The sequence below is a fragment of the Macaca fascicularis genome, chromosome 11 (assembly GCF_037993035.2).
Source record: "Macaca fascicularis isolate 582-1 chromosome 11, T2T-MFA8v1.1".
Taxonomy (NCBI): domain Eukaryota; kingdom Metazoa; phylum Chordata; class Mammalia; order Primates; family Cercopithecidae; genus Macaca; species Macaca fascicularis.
The window spans coordinates 135,919,318-135,938,370 of record NC_088385.1 but is presented as its reverse complement, the minus strand read 5'-3'; the positions used below and the strand labels follow the sequence as shown (position 1 = coordinate 135,938,370).

The following is a 19,053-nucleotide window of genomic DNA, read 5'->3' as shown; positions in this document are numbered from 1 at the left end:
CTCTGGTGGTTTCTATATGTGTTTGTGCAGGATACAAGTGCCAGACCAGTCACTGTTGAGATTTCCCCATTGCGCCCCCTCAGTTCTGTCTTTAAAAAGCGCTAGCAGGCCAGGCACGGTGGCTCACACCTGTCATCCCAGTACTTTGGGAGGCCAAGGCGGGTGGATCACAAGGTCAGGAGTTTGAGACCAGGCTGACCAATGTGGTGGAAACTCTGTCTCTACTAAAAGTACAAAAATTAGCTGGCCATGGTGGCAGGCGCCTGTAGTCCCAGCTACTCGGGAGGCTGAGGCAGGAGAATCACTTGAACCCAGGAGGCAGAGGTTGCAGTGAGCTGAGATTGCGCCACTGCGCTCCAGCCTGGCGACAGAGTGAGACTCCATCTCAAAAAAAAGAAAAAAAAAAGTGCTAGCAAAATCCACAATAGATCAGGTCCAGCACTTTCTGACCAGAGTCAGACAGCCTCTGCACAGTGCTTGCCTTACTGAGTGCTGGCGCCCGTGATGAGGCATGGGCTCTGACCTGGTGTGACTGCAGCAGCACCAGAGCCTCTGAATTGGTGACATAGAAGTGGAAAATTCGCAGCGTGTGTGCGTTCTGAAAAAGGCTTTCTTTCCCGGGTGACCCAGTGTTGGAAAGAAGTTTTACCTGCCGGTAGTTGGGAAGAGTTACATATGTCTTGTAACTTGACATGAGTACAGTCTATTAAATTTAATAAAACACCTGCCCATGTTTGATGTGATTTTACTCCCAGCTCTAGTGAGTATTATTTAGGGACGTTAATGGTCTTTGAGTAGAGACTTGAAACCATCATAGCAAACCAAAATTTTCATGGGAAAGAACCTTAATTTTGCTTGTAGCTTACCACCTACCCCCATAATAAATCACGGTCTTCCATTTAGTGCCATACCTGGTGGAGGCCGCTTTTTCTCTAAAGATGTTCAGATGCAAGTTGGGCGGGTCCAAGGGGCTTCTGCTCAGCTTAAGAAAAAAAGTATGTTAATTTGTTAGATTTAATTTTTCCCCTTAAAAAATTGTGTTTCTGTTCTTAAATTACAAGAGTAAAAAGATGCGCATTGGAGAAGAGGAAACCTTAGAATCATAAAGGAGAAAATAAAGATCCACTGTAATGTCCTCAGAGCTGCTTGCTACTGATACTTTGGTGTCTGTCTTGTTTGTGTGTCTGTACACATACATCTTTTATGGTTTTGCAAAAGCAGAATCCTGTTGTGTAAGCTGATTGGAGCCTGATTAAGAAAAATCAAATGTAAAAAAGCTATGAAAGTATGACAAAAATTATGCATATTAATGGCAAAAAGAGGACCAAAAGACATATAAGCCGTAAAATACACACACGCATACATAAAATATACGCGCACACAGACACAGTTAGAAACTCTCAAGATTCCACCACCCAAGGAAATCCACTAATAACATTATGTAAATACATGGGAAAAATTATAAAAATACATGATGTGTGACATGTTTATACTGTCCTCTGTAACCTGCTTATAAAAATCACTTAATGTGTCATTAATAATCTTGCATGTGACACATTCAGCTGCATCTAGTTTGCACTGTTTTAGTAATCATTATAGTGAAATGTTTTTACTTATGTTCCTTCTTAAATCCCAAGAAGCGTAGTCATTGTATGACACGAAGGCGTGTGGTATATGTAGCTGAACTGTCTTGTGGGGGGGTTGTAGGCCCTTCCGTCATCACAGGTGGGTGGTGGTCCACCTGGATCGCTCCGCCTGCTGATCTGCTCCGTCCCACTTTCTGTGTCATTGGGACTGTGTTCACCACAGCTACTGCAGGGCAGGAGTCACTCCTGGGCTTCAGAGCACGGATGCACATCCTGAAATTGAGGCAGAATCAACCGAGAACCTTTCTCTGGGAAAAAGGTCAGAGCTTTCGTTAGAAAAGAGTTGAAAACCACTGGTCTACAGCAAGTTTTTAAAAGTTATTATATGATCAACTTATGGTCATTAAAAATAGATCCAAAGGGAGGCTTCAGTTCATCCACAACCCCCCATTCAGAGGTGACCACTGCAGCTGTTTTTGTGTCTTTCTAGAACATTTTCTGGGTATGGCTAAATTACTTATTTTAAAACAGAAGTGGAACTCCTCACAGTTTAGAACCTGTTCTTGTTTTCTGTGTGCTTACCATTTTCCCGTATCAATAGTTACACATTGAAATTGTGCTTTCTAACAACTAGACCATATTCCGTGTTTGAATGTTATATCGTTTTTAAAAACCAGCACTCTTCTTAATTGGCATTTGATTCCAGGTTATTCTTATTTCAAACAAGACCATGTTGTCACTCTTTTACATAAGCTCGTATGCTCTTGTCTTACTGTTTCCTGAGGGTAACTTACCTGATTGAAAGTGGTGGAGTGGAGTGTGTGAGAATTCTTGTTTTCTGTCATCCTTGCCAGTACTGATTTTTTTTTTTTTCTGTTAATCTTTTCTTAGCTGAAGGGTTGAAAAATGGTATATTATTGTTTTGACATATGTTATTAGTGATGTTTAAGATTCTTTCCCAAAACTTTCAAACTCTATCGTCTTAGCTGAGTCATGGTTTACCTGGATCCACATGGAGTATAACTGTACACGGTTATATTCTGTGTACAGTTTGTGTTGTACCCATTTTTCTAATAGGTTTTTCTTTTTTGTGTTGTTACATAATAGATCATGATTGTTTAAGGATTTCAAATTTTTATCTCTTAGCTTATGGATTTTTTTTCCCATTTAAAAGATTTTCCCTTGAGAGACCAAGGCGAGTGAGATCACCTGAAGTTGGGAGTTTGAGACCAGCCTGGCCAACATGCTGAAACCCCATCTCTACTAAAAATACAAAAATTAGCCGGGCATGGTGGCACATGCCTTTAATCCCAGCTACTCAGAGGCTGAGGCATGAGAATCGCTTGAACTCAGGAGGCAGAGGTTGCAGTGAGCCAAGATCGATCGTGCCACTGCACTCCAGCCTGGGCGACAGAGTGAGACTCCGTCTCAAAAAAAAAAAAAAAAAATTCCCTATAATTTTGTTTATGGAATCTTGGAAAGTTTTATACATTTCTTTAGGTTCTCTACCTTTTATGTTAGGTTTATTCCTAACTACTTTATGTATTTTTGGTTCCTCATATATGGGATTTTATAAAATTCTGTGAGTTTCAGTGAACTGTTTTCAAATGATCATTCTTTGTCTTCAAATGATATAGTTTCTTTTTCTGTCTTTGTAATAATTTTATCTCTCTTTCTTTCTCTTTTTCTTTGATTCAACGTTAGTCTCATCCTGGATTTTAATGGGACTGCCACTGTTAGCTCACAGTTAAGTTGAAAGTTTATCATTGCCTGTTAAAGTAGGTATTTGTGGTGACATTAAACATCTAGCCAGCATGAATGTTGGATTTTTTTTTTTTTTTTTGGTATCCAAGGGTAATTACATCTCTCCCCGGCTACCTTTGGCTTCTCATGTATTTTATTTATATTATTGTATTAGATTCCTGATATTTAACTGTTCCTCCGTTTTAGAAAATAAACCCTGTTTGTTAAAAGAGGCTTATGTTGATCATCTGACCTGACTCTGCTGCTGTATCATTGAGCACGTGTGCATCTGTATCTAGAATTGGCCTTGGTCTGTGGTTGTTTTTGGCAGGTTTTGGTGGGGTGATATAGCTTCTTAAAAAGAGTTGGTGTACTCTTTTTCTCTGTAGGCAGGAGAATATTTTAAGGGGACAATAATTATCTTTCTGTTCTCAAGGAGTTCCAAGCATTTGTCTAGCTTGAAGTCATCTTGAGTCCATTACCTCTCTTGAGAGGAAATTTATTTGATAACTTTTTCAGTTTCAAGGCAAGGTCTCCCTCCCATCACCCAGGCTGGAGTGCAGTGGCGCGATCTCGGCTCACTGCAACCTCCGCCTCCCGAGTTCAAGCAATTCTCCTGCCTCAGCCTGTCCCGTAGCTGGGATTACAGGCGCCTGCCACCACGCCTGGCTAATTTTTGTATTTTTAGTAGAGACAGGCTTTCACCATATTGGCCAGGCTGATCTCAAACTCCTGACCTTGTGATCTGCCCACCTTGGCCTCCCAAAGTGCTGGGATTACAGGCGTGAGCCACTGTGCCTGGCTTTCATTCACTTGTACTTATTCTAGTCTATTTAATAATGAAAAGATAATTTAAGGCTATGAATTTGCTTGTTATTACTGCTTTGGTCAGTTCTCGTGTGCTTTGATTTGTTATAATGTTCTCTTGTTTTCTGTGAATATTGAAACTGGTTTTGGTTTTCTTTTTGATCTAAGACTAATTTCAAAGAATTTTTAAGTTTTACAGTATTGATGTTTTTGTTTATACTTTTGCTAATGATGGCAAATTTTGTTGAGTCAGGAGAGATTATGGCTTTTATAATTCCTGCATTGGGGATTTCAAGGCTTCCTTTATGGCCAAATATCACCCTGTATAAGTGTTGTAGGTGAATAGGATGATTCATGTATTGTAATACTACCAACGATATTAATTAGGTGTTTTACAGCAGGAGTCTTAAACTCCAACACTGGCAGCGGGCCTGAAGCCATGTGGATAAGTGCATGGTCCAAGAATAACACAGTGGGTCTGTGGTGAATCAGAAGGCACAGACAGGTCCTGTCCGAACACTTTCTGAAACACTATGTGGGCTTGAAACATAAGCCTGTCAGAACGGAGCTCCACGAGGACCCAGATCTTTGTGTCTGTCCGATTCATCGAGTCGTCTCGGGCATGTTGTAGGCCTCAGTAATTATTTGTTGTCATGAAGTCGGTCTGGGGCCTGGCTTTCTATTTGTGTCTGTAGTTTGTAAACTTTATGCCAAACAAAGCTGTATTTTTTTTTTTCCATTTACTTGTTCTGACAAGGACGAAAAGAAGTGTATTCCTGTGAGATTCTAGCAGCTGGATGGTATTTTAATTGGCATTAAAGTTCATGATTTGTGTTTTCTCTGTGGATACGATGTGTCATCCGTAGTGAAACAGCCGTTGGGTTGGAAGGTAGTGCGTGTGGCATCGTTGAGAGCCAGGTGTGAAGCCTCAGCTCTGCCAGTTGTCTCCAAGTCTCACTCTCCTCATCTCCAAATGAGCTTGCGTTATTTCTCCCCCGGCTTACTGTGAATAACAAATGAGGTGCTGTCTGTGAATCAGTCAACAAAAGCGGCTCATCACGCAAGGAGCAGTTCGTACATGGCACCTATTGGTTATGTTGGTTTTTGATTCCTTTTCTCTCTTCTTGGTATTTTCTTGTCACCTCTTCCCTTTATGATTGCTTGTCTGGTACACCCTGGCCTGTCCCTCCTTTATTTATAATCTTTGGGTTATATTATGCTTTAGTTCTGTGTATTAACCGTAATGTTCAGTTTTGTTTCTGTTTTTTGAACTGATATAAGTGGGTGACTTTTATCTGAAGGATCTGGCTCGTTTATCCCGACTGCTGTGTTGATTATCCAGCGTCGCATCACATGCTTGTTTTTACTGGGTGCCCCCTTGCCATGCCACTGTCACTCAGCCTGAACCGTGCTGCTTTTCCGCCTGTCCCAGCCGTTCCAGGGCTCTCAGTTGTTCCCAGACAGGGTCACTTTCCCCATTGGCTCTGCCTCCGTCTCGCTCATGACTGGGGGCTCCGGTCCCAATCCTGGTTTCCGCAGTGTCGGCTGTGCGTGCACTTTTGCCACTACTCATCTCTCTGCTAACAGCCTCACCGATAATCAGGCTTATTTGTTTTCTCATTTTCTCTTCTCCTAATTCTTGATTTCATCATATGTGTCTCTCGTAAGCCAACGTCCTCTTAGTTTCTTTGTTACCTTTTTCATCCTTAGTCTTCAGAGTCTGTGTTTTCTTGAATTGTAAGACAAGTTATCTGGTAGAACTATGCCAGTAGCAGTAGTAATATCTTTCCCATTCAGGTTATAAAATCTACTTACGGTCCACATGAGCAACCTTGGCTTGTCCTGCCCCCTGTGGACACTTTGGTGTGCCGTCCTAAGGCTCTCCTTCCCTGTGAAGGAGAAAAATGGTTTTCAGCTTTCGTGTTTATTTCCAAAATAGATCTCAATTTCTGCTTGAGTTGCATTGGTTCTGTTCCCATTCAAGGAGTGGCTGCAGTCAGCTACGGTCCCAGGGGAGCAGGCAGGAGCTGGGGACCTTGGGTGTCCATGGGAGGCCATTGCCACACAGTTCATTCTTGGTGTTTGAAGGCACTGATGCCAGGGCTAGGGGTGCAGAGCCGTGGTTGCTGTCAGCTGCCCTGTTGGGGAGGAAGGCTGTCATTTGGAGACAGTCCCTACTGTCACTACCAGCCTTGCCTGATTAAGGTGCCCTCAGATGCCCCTTTCCAGAGCAACTAAGGGCTCTAAATAGTTTGCTGTCCTTGCCTGGGTCTGCGTTTATGTCTCTCCCATGGAGGGCAGAGTAGAAGGATTGGGTTTCCCTTGACACTCTTCCAGGGCGGGGCTGCAGGTTTTCTGATGGAAGTAAACTGTGGGTTGGCTGGAAGGTCTCTCTCTACCTTGATCCTGGAGAATGTTTTCACTTTGCTTGGCATTTCAGTTGAGATTTGAGGTGGAAATTCCAGAGTTTGTCTTCTCATCGCCCTGTGAATCACATCCTGGTCCTTTCTCATGCTCAGATTTTAGAAGGAACATTTTTAATATTTTCATTCCATTGCCCTCTGACCAGATCTTTCTTCATACTCACATTTTAAAAATGTTTACATATAGTTTAAATATTAGGGCCTGTGACCTGATTTGCAATAAGAATTCTTTATAAAACTTGGCGGTATCTTTAACCTAAGGACTTGGACCTGCAAGTAGATGCTTTTACACTTTATTTCCATTGGTTGATTTTTGTTTATAGAGTAGCAGCTGCTGCCCTTGCTTGTTTTTCTCTTGTCTTTCTGTTGCACTTGACAGATGACCAGTAACTCAGCCTGCACCTGCAGTGAGATCTCAGTGCTGCTGAGAGCAGAGGTTGATTTGTGAAGTCAGCTTACTTTGTTGCAAAGATTAAGCCTACCCTATGCAGGGAAACTGACATCATCATCATCATCATTATCATCATCATTTGTTGTTACAATAATAAATAAATAGATCACCTTCAATGTATCGCTATGTTTGGAAAAACATTTCAACATTACCTGCTGTTAGGTAAAATAGCACTACTGTTAATTCTACAGTAGGACTATTTAACTTTCTCCTACTCCCCTTTATAAGAGACAAAAGAGGTATGGGTGAGCAATCCAGATATTTGAGAATTAAACGAAACGTACTGGACATCCGATTTTATATAAGATGCTGTAAAAAGCCAAAGTGAAATAGGTGTGCTATGGCATGACCTCCACTCAGCCTGCTTAGGAGGCTGAAGGCTGGGGGCCTGTTAGTCCTGGGGGAAGCTGTGATTAGACATGGTCCTTTCATGCATCAGAATCACGTTCGCTATGAAGTCTTGTAGCAAACATCAGATTTTTAGATTAACTCTAAATGTTAATACATGAATATTACACTAACCTACTTTTGAATTCTAGGAATTTTGGAAAGTAAAAGGCTGAACCTTGTTAAAGAGAAAACCATTAATCAGACCATTGGCAACGTCGTCTACCATGCGGCCGATCTGTCACTGTGGTGGCAGGTGCCGCAGTACGTGCTGATTGGGATCAGCGAGATATTTGCAAGTATCGCAGGTAAGGACCTTTAGTGCCGGAGGTGTCTGAGTCCAGGCAAAAGCATGAGCGCTCTGGCGTTCTCACTGTGCTGTTGGAATATGTTGAGACGAGGACAGCACAGTACTTCTGTAGCTTTTGGCAGTGTGTGGTTTAGAATATGAATCGCTAAGTAAACACACCAATGCCGAGGTTCTCCTTTCTTTGTGTAAAAACAGTATCGCAAAATATTTTCATGAAAGTTTGTTAACTACCCTGTAAGTTCCACAGGACAGAGAAGAAGAAACCAGTCGTGGTTGGATAGTTCCCAGCGGAGCCCTCAGCCGTGCCACCATGGTGGCTGGGCTGAGCTCACAGATCTCAGTGCGCTTCATTTAGATGTACATAAATAAGCAGATCTAATTTTTAGAAACGTGTTTTCACAGGCCTCCCTTTTCCTATTAGCGAGATCCTGCAGTGGTTGAACAAGTGTATTCTGGGCAGATCTGTCCGGCTGCTGAGAGTGAGAGAGAAGAGAAAATGAGTGATATGCAGAGGTGGATGGATGTGCGGGTCGTAGTCAGTGGTGGTTTTCACTTTAGAAAACTCATCCAGAATTGGCTAATGAATTTGTAAAGGGAATAAATCACAATGGAACGGACTTCTGTTTAGAATACACTACAAATCTCCGTGTCTAGTTGTAAAAATCTAAATTTATAGTTGGGCCTGCCAAAATAGTTTTGAAGTATATTGCCCTTGTTGCGGTGGCTCACACCTATAATCCCAGCACTTTGGGAGTCCGAAGCAGGTGGATCACCTGAGGTCAGGAGTTCGAGACCAGCCTGGCCAACATGGCGAAACCCTGCATCTACTAAAAATACAAAAAATTAGCCAGGCATAGTGGCACTGTCCTGTAATCCCAGCTAGTCGGGAGGCTGAGGCAGAAGAATGGCTTGAACCAGGGAGGTGGAGGTTGCAGTGAGCCAAGATTGTGCCATTGCACTGCAGCCTGGGCAACAAGAGCAAAACTCCATCTCAACAAAAAAAAGATAAAGTGTATTGTCTTTGAAATAGAATCCTTATGTAGATTTCCCAGTTTAGTGTGTGTACTTTGTTTTCAAACTCCCGTTCCTTGACAATATAGGAAATTTGTTTCTTTAATCTCTTCAAGGAACACAAAAGTCTAAGAGCCAACAAATCACATGTTACCTTTAAGCTTGAGAGCGAGGAGTTTAACTTTCTGCTCATTGAATTTTTTTTTTTTTTTTTTTTTTGAGACGGAGTCTCGCTCTGTCGCCCGGGCTGGAGTGCAGTGGCCGGATCTCAGCTCACTGCAAGCTCTGCCTCCCGGGTTCACGCCATTCTCCTGCCTCAGCCTCCTGAGTAGCTGGGACTACAGGCGCTCGCCAACTCACCCGGCTAGTTTTTTGTATTTTTTAGTAGAGACGGGGTTTCACTGTGTTCACCAGGATGGTCTCGATCTCCTGACCTCGTGATCCACCCGTCTCGGCCTCCCAAAGTGCTGGGATTACAGGCTTGAGCCACCGCGCCCGGCCATCTCTGCTCAGAATTTTTTAGGAATTGTCCTAATGGCTAGGAGAATGAACAGCTGGCCTGTAGCCGTTGATTTCTTGATCACTAGTAAGGAAAGAGGTTGTGCCTGTCTGCAGGACTCAGTCCCTAGGAGACCCCATGCTTCCTCTGCCATATTAGGCCAGAGCGTTGATCCCATGTGTTAAGGTCCCCCTTTCACAAAAACGACCCTTCCTTTTCTTTCCTCAGGCCTGGAATTTGCGTACTCAGCTGCCCCCAAGTCCATGCAGAGTGCCATAATGGGCTTGTTCTTTTTCTTCTCTGGCGTCGGGTCGTTCGTGGGTTCTGGACTGCTGGCGCTGGTGTCTATCAAAGCCATCGGATGGATGAGCAGCCACACAGACTTTGGTAAGAGCCAGCATCCTGTCCCTTTTGAAAACAGCCAGTGAGGGGAGGCGTGGGCGCTCAGGAGATGGTTGAGTGAACGGAGGTGTTTTTGCGTGGATGGCCTGTCCCGAGCTGCCTGTCCGCTGCTCCTTCCACAGCACCGCGCTGTGCTGCTTGCATCGCTGCTTTTCCTTACATCATGAACGGTTTTCAAGAGACAAGCAAGTCTCTCTTCTCATCCCCGGGGCCAAGCCTGCCCTGACCACAGCCCGGTGAGCAGCTGCTGCACCCACCGCTCCTTATGGGGATGTCCTTGACGGACAGGCACCTTCTCCACCCCCGTCCAGCACAGTCTTCATGAGGCAGCTGAATCTGCACCCCAAGCTTCCCTTTCTTTCACTTGGGTGTGGTGTACTTTCATTTTCTTTTCCTGACAGTACCTTTTCTGATATGAAAAAGACAAGCTAGATAGTAAGTTACTTTTAAAAATAAACATATTACTCGTGATCAATGATAATGGGTTTTTACAGTTAATACCAGTAGTTGGCATCTTGAGTGTTGAACAGAACCACTCATAAAAGATGAGTTTTGTTTTCTTCAGGTTTACGATGCTTTTAAATGGACCCAGCAAGTGAAGGTTTCTTCTTTCTTTTCCTTTGTAAAAATATTTTATCCACGAAAACAACCTCGTTACTTTTTCTTGTATAATCATGTGGCATTTGCTCTGGTCTGGTAGTACGTAACCACTTGTAGGTTGCAAAGCCCCTTGAGAATCTGATGAACGTTTAGGGACTTTTCTGCAGAAACTGCAGAATTCCCAGAGTCCTTCCACGAGTGTAGACCTGTGGAGTCCTAATGTAAGGCCCGGAACTCCAAGCCACCAATGTCCCCTGGATACTTGTCACCGATGTTTTCTGGCTGTGGGTGCCACCTCCATGGCCAGCTCAGGGCTGCTTGCTCTGAAGAGGGCAAGTGGATTTGGGGCTGGCATTTCATTCTCGCCTTCTCCTGAAGATGGACAGCCCGGGGAGTAAGATCCCCTTGTGGTACATGGGACAGACAGACTGCAAAGAAAGACCAGGTCCATAGCTCTGAAGACGAAGATTCTGGTTCTTGGTTTGTGTTTTATCTTTACATGTGTCATAAAGGATTGGCTGGTCATTCTCGTTGCTTTCTAGTCATTTAATCCTCATTCTTACTTTAATTTCACATCTCATAGTTGACCTTTCATTCATCATTTCTGTCTGACAGGTTGGTTGTGGATTTCCTGCATTGGTGCACTCAGGACGAGTGTGCTGGGGGTGGGCCAGGATCTGTCTGTTGTTTTCAAGAATGGAAAGTGTTCCATGAAGGAGGCGTGTTTGCCAGCAGCCCCCAGGCTGTGCCCCTCGGCTGCATGGCAGCCTGCTTGGTTCACACCAGTAAGGAGAGTTGGAGCTCATCTGTCGAGCAGCCCTTGGCGTCCTGGGTGGAGAAATAAAGGCTGTGACGTGGGAAATCCACAGGAAGCCCACTCCTCAGAGAGAGTTCTCCCTGAATTTGTGTGGCCTTGGAAGGAGCAGCAGCTCTCAGGCCATGTTCCGGGGGTGTCTGTGCCACCCTTATCCCAGGCCCTGCCTCAGCGTCTCGTGACTGGCACAGGAAATAGCTTTCTGTAAAGTCACAGGACTGTGAAGGGAGAGTCCCCAGAGTTTTGTTACATTGGTTTTTTCTTGCCTGCCTCCCAGCAGGCTCCTTTTATTAGTGTTATTTAAGCTGGGGAGAACGTGCATACCATAGTAAAGGTCTCTAATCTTAAGCGCAGCTTGCTGTGTTTGCAGCCTGGATCTCAGTGGAGGCCCTTTTGGAAGCCCTCCTTGCATCTCTCCTTAGTTTACGGCCCCCCACAGAAGGTAAACCTGTGCTGTTCCAGCATTGGCCCCCACAGGTTACCCTGTCCTGTCCTGTGCTGGACTGTGGCTGTCTCCTTTCACTTAGCACTTCCATCTGTGAGTGTCTCCCCTGTACTTCTGAGTATCGCTCCTTCGTATGAGCGGTCACAAGGCATTTATCCACGCCGCTGTCGGTGGGTGCCCAGATGCTGGCAGTGTGGGGCTGTTGTGAATACCTGTCCTGCCTGTGAGCCTGCGGGACAGATGTGCTCGTTCCCCGAGGGCCCAAGAGTCTGTCTTGTCAAATGTCAAAACCCCAGTGTTTGCCGTCTTCCTATGTAATTATCCTTCTGTCTGTGAAGACGCCCAGGAATGCACGGGAGGTTTTCTCCCAGGCGACTTAGGCATTTCCGAATACCCTGTGTAATGCCACCGTAAGACAGACTCTGACGAGGCGTGGTGTATGTCTGCCGGCGGGCTCGGACCGCACCTCCGCTCCTGCAGGACAGCGCAGCCTTCAGTTCACGTGGCCTGCCAGCTTTAGCTTGGGAAGTTTTCCGTGACTGGTACATTTGAGGAGACTCGTGTTTCAAAATAGGCACATAAAATGATGTCATTGATACTTTGATGACAACCTCGTCTCAGTAGGTCAAAGGCCAGTGTTGGGACAGCAGTGACAGCTAGTGCCAGCCTCCAGGAAGCTGGGGCTTTCATCTCCGTTGAGTGCCCAGGACAGGGCCTGGTAAGTCGCAAGGACTGAATGAATATTGTAAAACATCTGTTGGAAAAAAATTAAGGTTTCGTCTGGTAGAATTCAGGATATTAGCAGCTCTCTTTCTCAATCTACTAGTAGACAGGAAGTTGTTATCTTCTTTAATCGGTGTGAATGAGCATTCTTTAAAAATGTGTGAGATCTTTTTTTTTTTTTTTTTTTTTTTTTTTTTTTTTTTTTTTGAGACGGAGTCTTGCTCTGTCGCCCAGACTGGAGTGCAGTGACCGGATCTCAGCTCACTGCAAGCTCCGCCTCCCGGGTTTACGCCATTCTCCTGCCTCAGCCTCCCGAGTAGCTGGGACTACAGGCGCCGCCACCTCGCCCGGCTAGTTTTTTTTGTATTTCTTAGTAGAGACGGTTTCACCGTGTTAGCCAGGATGGTCTCGATTTCCTGACCTCGTGATCCGCCCGTCTCGGCCTCCCAAAGTGCTGGGATTACAGGCTTGAGCCACCGCGCCCGGCCAAAAATGTGTGAGATCTTACCATACAGATGTGTGGGGTTTTTTTTTCGAGATGGAGTTTCACTTTTGTTGCCCGGGCTGGAGTGCAGTGGCACGATCTTGGCTCACTGCAGCCTTTCACCTCCCGGGTTCAAGCGATGATTCTCCGGCCTCAGCCTCCCAGGTAGCTGAGATTACAGGTGCCGCCACCACGCCCGGCTAATTTTTTGTGTTTTTAGTAGAGACGGGGTTTCATCATGTTGGCCAGGCTGGTCTTGAATTCCTGACCTGAGTTGATCCACCCACCTGGACCTCCCAAAGTGCTGGGATTATAGTCATAAGCCACTGCGCCCGGCCCCGACGCATATTATATTGTGTTTATTTGGTAAATGCACTGTTGAACATGCGATATATGTTCAGATAGAAAAAGGAAGTGCCAGAATAACCCAACTTTAAAAAGATCTTCAGAAGAAAGGAAGTCTCACTTTTTAAAATAAACAAATGAGAAAGTGTTTTTGAAGAGGAGCAGAAAATGGAGCAACTCGATTCCAAAGCACTCGCTTCCCTCGTAATGTTGCCGGCCACAGGCATCTGTGACCTTGTGCGGAAACATGCAGCAGTGCTTTCCAGCCAGTGGCAGGTGATGTACGTGGAACGGAGACAGAGGGACGGCCGTGGTGGCAGGAGCAGCCGTGGTGGAGAGCACAGGGCGACACTCGGCTTGGCCTGGACGTGTCCTGGATGATCAGTCATGATGAGCTAATGTCCTGCCGTTTTCTGCACACATGTCGTTCCCATGTCTCCACATTGAGTGGTGATATTAGCCGGTGCTGGCCAAAGTCTGTTCTCTGATGGAGAGATGCCAGTTTGCAGAGTGGACAGTTCCAGACCTCTGTGAAAGGGGGATTATGACTGTAGTGCGTGGTGCTGGCACCCTCACCGTGTCCAGGCTCCTTCTCGAGTGCCGATTTCTGAAACGCTGCTCCTTTCACCGATGAGGAAACTGAGACGCTGCTCCTTTCACCGACGAGGAAACTGAAACGCTGCTCCTTTTACCGATGAGGAAACTGAGCACAGAGATCTCAGAGGCCGGATTCAAGCCTTATCACTTGAGTTGCATGGCCCATGGCCTTAGCCTCTGCACTGTCCAGCCTGCTTGGGATGCAAACGTTGCATGTAAAATGCCTCCATAGTGCCTGGGACTGGGTTGGGTATTCAGTGTACGCTAACTCTTTTTTTTTTTTTTCCCAGATGAATTTTATTTTATTTTATTTTATTTTATTTTATTTTTTTGAGACGGAGTCTCACTCTGTCACCCAGGTTGGAGTGCAGTGGCGCGATCTCGGCTCACTGCAAGCTCCGCCTCCCGGGTTTATGCCATCCTCCTGCCTCAGCCTCCCGAGTAGCTGGGACTACAGGCGCCCGCCACCACGCCCGGGTAGTTTTTTTTTTTTTTGTATTTTAGTAGATACGGGGTTTCACTGTGTTAGCCAGGATGGTCTCGATCTCCTGACCTCGTGATCCGCCCGTCTCGGCCTCCCAAAGTGCTGGGATTACAGGCGTGAGCCACCACGCCCGGCCCTAACTCTTTGTATTAAAGTATGCGGAGGTATCCGTCCGGTTGAGGATACTAAAACCTGAACATGTTTAAGACATTTAAAAACCAGCTCATCTCATCCTTTGACACATTGCCCAGCTGCTGGCCCTGGTGGGTTGGGTGTGTGGTTTCCCATCAGTGACCCATGCAGTGAATCCGGAGTTCACGATGTTCAGGCTGTGTCATAGTGTGATCTGTGGTGCTACAAAGCGCACAGGTTCTGTAGCCAAGTTAGAAAGATGTTCACCTCGGGATTCGACAAGGAGATAGTCAGGTGCTCTTTTGTTACCTTCATGTCTGCCTTCCTCAACAATACAGTTCCAGGCCAATCATAACTATAATTGGAGGAAGTTCCCTTGAAGTAGTTGAAGGGAGGAACACTGCCTGAGAAAAGGCAGGAAGGAAATAACACCAGACCGGCTAACATTGTTTCTGGTGGCGAGAACACAGGAAGGTAATTTTTTTACTTTGCCCAGGTGTTCTGTTGTGGGGGGTTAGCGGTCACAGGAGGCTGGGTTGGAAGGTGTCCCCTTGCTCCTGATTTGCAGCGTTGTCACATGGCCTTAGGCACACTCTGCATCGACACTGTCCCCTTCACTACCGCATGTGTCTCTGCAGGCCACGCAGGGATTTTCCTGAGTGCTGGGGAGCTACCTTTCCTCTAGTTTCCTCAGGGAACCTCCTCCTTTTACCTTACAAAAGAGAGGATGGGCTGCTAGGGGCAGGTGGGGGGCTGAAGAGAGCCCACCTCTGGAGCCCCCGTTGGAGATGTATCTAACTTCAGGGAGCTTCTCCAGTGGTTTTGAAAGCAAGATACTTGTGTATTTTGGACTACAGAGAAAACATTTGTTTCTTTTTTTATGACTCCAGTTAAACCTTAGTAGGAACCAGATTGAATAGTAAAGTCTTGAAAAATACCTGTAGCAGTGCAGCTTACCTGCCGCTTTCCTTTTGTTTTCTCCAGGTAATATTAATGGCTGCTATTTGAACTATTACTTTTTTCTTCTGGCTGCTATTCAAGGAGCTACCCTCCTGCTTTTCCTCATTATTTCTGTGAAATATGACCATCATCGAGACCATCAGCGATCAAGAGCCAATGGCATGCCCACTGGTGGGAGGGCCTGACCTTCCTGAGGCCATGTGCGGTTTCTGAGGCTGACATGTTAGTAACTGACGGGTGCACTGAGAACAGGCAAGACTTTAAATTCCCATAAAACTCTGCCTTCACTGAAACTTGCATGTTGCCTGGATTGATTTCTTCTTTCCTTCTATCCAAAGGAGCTAGGTAAGTGCCTTACTGCAGCGTGTCTCCTGGCACGCTGGGCCCTCCGGGAGGAGAGCTGCAGATTTCGAGTATGTCGCTTGTCATTCAGGGTCTCTGTGAATCCTCTAGCTGGGTTCCCTTTTTGACAAAAACCCACAAATGGAGACTGCAGTCTTGGGAAACTACACGTTAGTCGGCATCCCAGTTTCTTAAACAAATGTATCACCTGCTTCCCATAGCCATGCGATCTCACCGTAAAAAAAAAATTAATAAACTGCTACTTATACTGAGGAAAGTGAGGATTTTTTTTTTTTTTTAAAGATAAAAGCATGGTCAGATGCTGCAAGGATTTTACATAAATGCCATATTTATGGTTTCCTTCCTAAGAACAATCTTGCTCTTGCCATGTTCTTTGATTTAGGCTGGTAGTAAACACATTTCATCTGCTGCTTCAAAAAGTACTTACTTTTTAAACCATCAACATTACTTTTCTTTCTTAAGGCAAGGCATGCATAAGAGTCATTTGAGACCATGTGTCCCATCTCAAGCCACAGAGCAACTCACAGGGTATTTCCTACCTTACCTAGTCAGTGCTTATGTATAGCTTTATTTTGGTACGATTGGGACTAAAGACCGATCATGGTTGTATGTAAGGAAAACATTCTTCTAAACAGAAATAGTGTAATGAAAAATAATTGGAAGTGTTAAATGTGAACTTGAGCTGTTTGGTCACATTTTTGTACTGTTATTGTACATGTATCTGGGGCTTCTACGTTTGTTAATAATTTTTCTGTATTTGTTGCTGTATTTTTGGCATAACTTTATTATAAAAAGCATCTCAGATTCGAAATCCGTGAGCTGGTTCTTTGCGTGGTTCGTCCTCGGTCGCTGTTGGTGTGGCATGTGCTCACGGGTGTCCTCACGGGTGTCCTCACGGGTGTCCTCACGGGTGTCGTGAGGATTCCTCCCCGCTGCATGGAAGGCACAGACAGAGCTTCCCGAGTCGGGAACTGAGGGGAGGGTGGGGAAGGGCGCTGCTGCACAGCCCTGGGATGCTCCGGGGCGTCTGCTGATTCTGCAGCCTCCTCTGCATTGAAGGATAGTTTCAGCATTTGGAGAAGACAAAAAACAAACCAAAAAACCCTCACGTTGTTGTTCGTTGTGTAATACAAAGTACAGAAGAACTACAGAAAAATATAAGGAAATTTCAACCAATTGAGGTAGAATAGAGTGAAGACAGATGACACTGATGGTATCACTGCATCTCAGAGGGGCCGGAGGTGTGAGCCCAGGTTAAAAACAAGTGGGGCAGGTTTTGAAAAGCCTGTGCTAGGAAGGATACCACTTTCCAGAGACAGAATTCATGTCTTCAGGATATATCAAATGTAAAAGTATATGCGTTGTGCGTCTGATGCCCCGGGCTGTGTGAACAGCGAGGGAGCCGCCACATCCGTCCGCCTGTCCCGCCAGCTCCCGCTCCTAGCTGGGTGCACCCTTGATGTTACGAGGGAAATTCTCTCCAGAAAGTCAGTTGAAGGGTTGAGAGTCATCAGGGTACCAGCCTGTGATATCGTGATGAGATAAGAAACAGATTTGGTCTGGGCCCTAAATCCCTGGGACAGAACTCCCACAACCCCTGTAGATAGGGCACTAGGAGAAGCCCGCATTTTCATATTTGCTGTTTGACCCCTTGACCCCAGCTCCTGACCTAGAGCTGCTAAGGCCTTTGTAATTTCCTGGGTGATGGGAGCATCTTTTGTTCTAATGAGGCCATCTGTGGTGGCTCCTGGACATGCTCAGGAGGGGGGCTGCTTGCTTGGGGAGCCAGCCTGGTGATAGGAGGTGGGGGACTCGTAGCCCTCCCCTCCCCCACCTCCAGGAATTCTTGACTACGTAATGAAGCCTCCATAAAACCCCAGAGGCCTGGGGTTCTGAGAACTTCCTTGTTGCTGAACTCATGGGGGTTTCCCGAGGGTGGCACACCTGGGGGGCTTCCCGGTCCCCTTCCCACACACTTCACCCTGCACAGCTCTACCTGCTGTCCCTCCATGTCCTCGTCACAGCCTTGATAATAAACAGGCACACGGGAGTACAGTGTTTCCCGAGCTCACAGCCGCTCTGGCAAATCAGCTGAACCCGAAGAGGGAGTCCCTGCTTTGTCGTTGGTCAGAAGCGTAGGTGACAGCCCACTACTTGCGCCTGGCATCTGCCGTGGGGGCAGCCTCGTGGACCTGAGCCCTCAGCCCTGGGATCCTGATGCTGCCTCCAGGTGGGTGGTGGCAGGGCATATTGCAGGACACTCTAGGATGCTGGTGTCCCCCGGAGCATCGTGTGACGCGGGGAAGGAAAGCCTCTTTCCCATCCGGCGTCGGAAGTGTTCTGTGAGAGTAAAGCCTGTTCTTTTATCAGACAACTTTTTACGTTTTCATCTGAATTTAGAGAGTAGTTGATGAGGTTCACTCTACAGCATGAAGCAGTAACTGAATAAATAAGCACAAAACACGTGTCTGCCCTGAAGGCTTTGGTGTGTGTGTAACTGGCTTTCGTTGGCCTCATGAAGCAAATGTCTTCTCACTCCACGTGAAGATGCTCACCCCGACTTTCTACTCGGGGAAGCTGGTCAGGACAGGGCTTTTCATTTCTCCACGGTGTCACGGGCAGATGTGGAGAAAAAGTTCTTAAGACTGACAGGGACCCACCGGGCCTGTGGTCAGTGACCCCAGGGTGAGACCGACCGCACGTCCTGCCTGAATTTGCTGACGGGCTGTGCAAGTTCAGGGTCCCTGGGGCCGGCCTCGTGCCCCCCACACCCAGGGGCCGAGATGCTGCTTCCGGGAGGATTGGGGAGCGCACAGCACCACATCACATCACATTTCCCCACAGCCCAGCATCTCACAGTCACACCAGGCCCGTCCAAAACCCTGATCACTTCCGAAATCCAGGTAATAAAAAATGGATGATCCTCCATATCACCAATTCTTTCACTTGGTGCAAAATCCCATCACCTGGGGAAAAAAGCACATAAAGCAGGGGCCGAGTGCTGCAGTGATAGGAAGTCGCTGTGCCACAAAGTGATGCACTGTTACTAACACGCGCCAGACACCTTACGGGGATTCTCAATGAAGTCACTTGAGTAAATATTTTTAAATGTTCATTGTCACATGTTGTTCTTTTGGAAACAGGGCCTTTTAAAGGAGATAATGCCTACCAAGTGATTTGTTGGACGAGAATCTATTAAAGCAAATGAAAAGTACAGAATGTAAAGGGCGAAAGAAACAGCCGAATGATGGAAAGCTGGATGGTAACAAGAAAACTCAGCATTTGCTGGTTTCCAAAGGAGCTAAGCAAGCTCAGGTTGTCACAGGGCTGCTTGGAGAGGAAGCCAGCCCAATGCCAGGGACCTTGTTTTTTCTGTTTGACCTAATCCCAAACCAATGTGTCGTGAGAGACGTGTCTCGAGACGAGATGAGCAGATACCCCCAGATGTTCAGGGAGTAGGCCTGGTCACAGCCTCCCAGCGGTGAGG

General features: G+C 46.2%; 1 protein-coding gene across 3 annotated transcripts in view; it reads left to right on the top strand.

Moving 5' to 3' along the window:
• SLC15A4 (solute carrier family 15 member 4) overlaps positions 1 to 16,377 on the top strand; it is a 33,463-nt gene extending 17,086 nt beyond the window's left edge. For all 3 annotated transcript variants that reach the window (XM_065525027.1, XM_015431815.3, XM_074008389.1), the window contains 3 exons: positions 7,550 to 7,705; positions 9,446 to 9,604; positions 15,228 to 16,377. In XM_065525027.1, the coding sequence (XP_065381099.1) occupies positions 7,550 to 7,705; positions 9,446 to 9,604; positions 15,228 to 15,388 (476 nt within the window). In that variant the 3' untranslated portion in view covers positions 15,389 to 16,377. The remainder of the gene's footprint in view (positions 1 to 7,549; positions 7,706 to 9,445; positions 9,605 to 15,227) is intronic.
• The last annotated feature ends 2,676 nt before the right edge of the window (positions 16,378 to 19,053 follow it).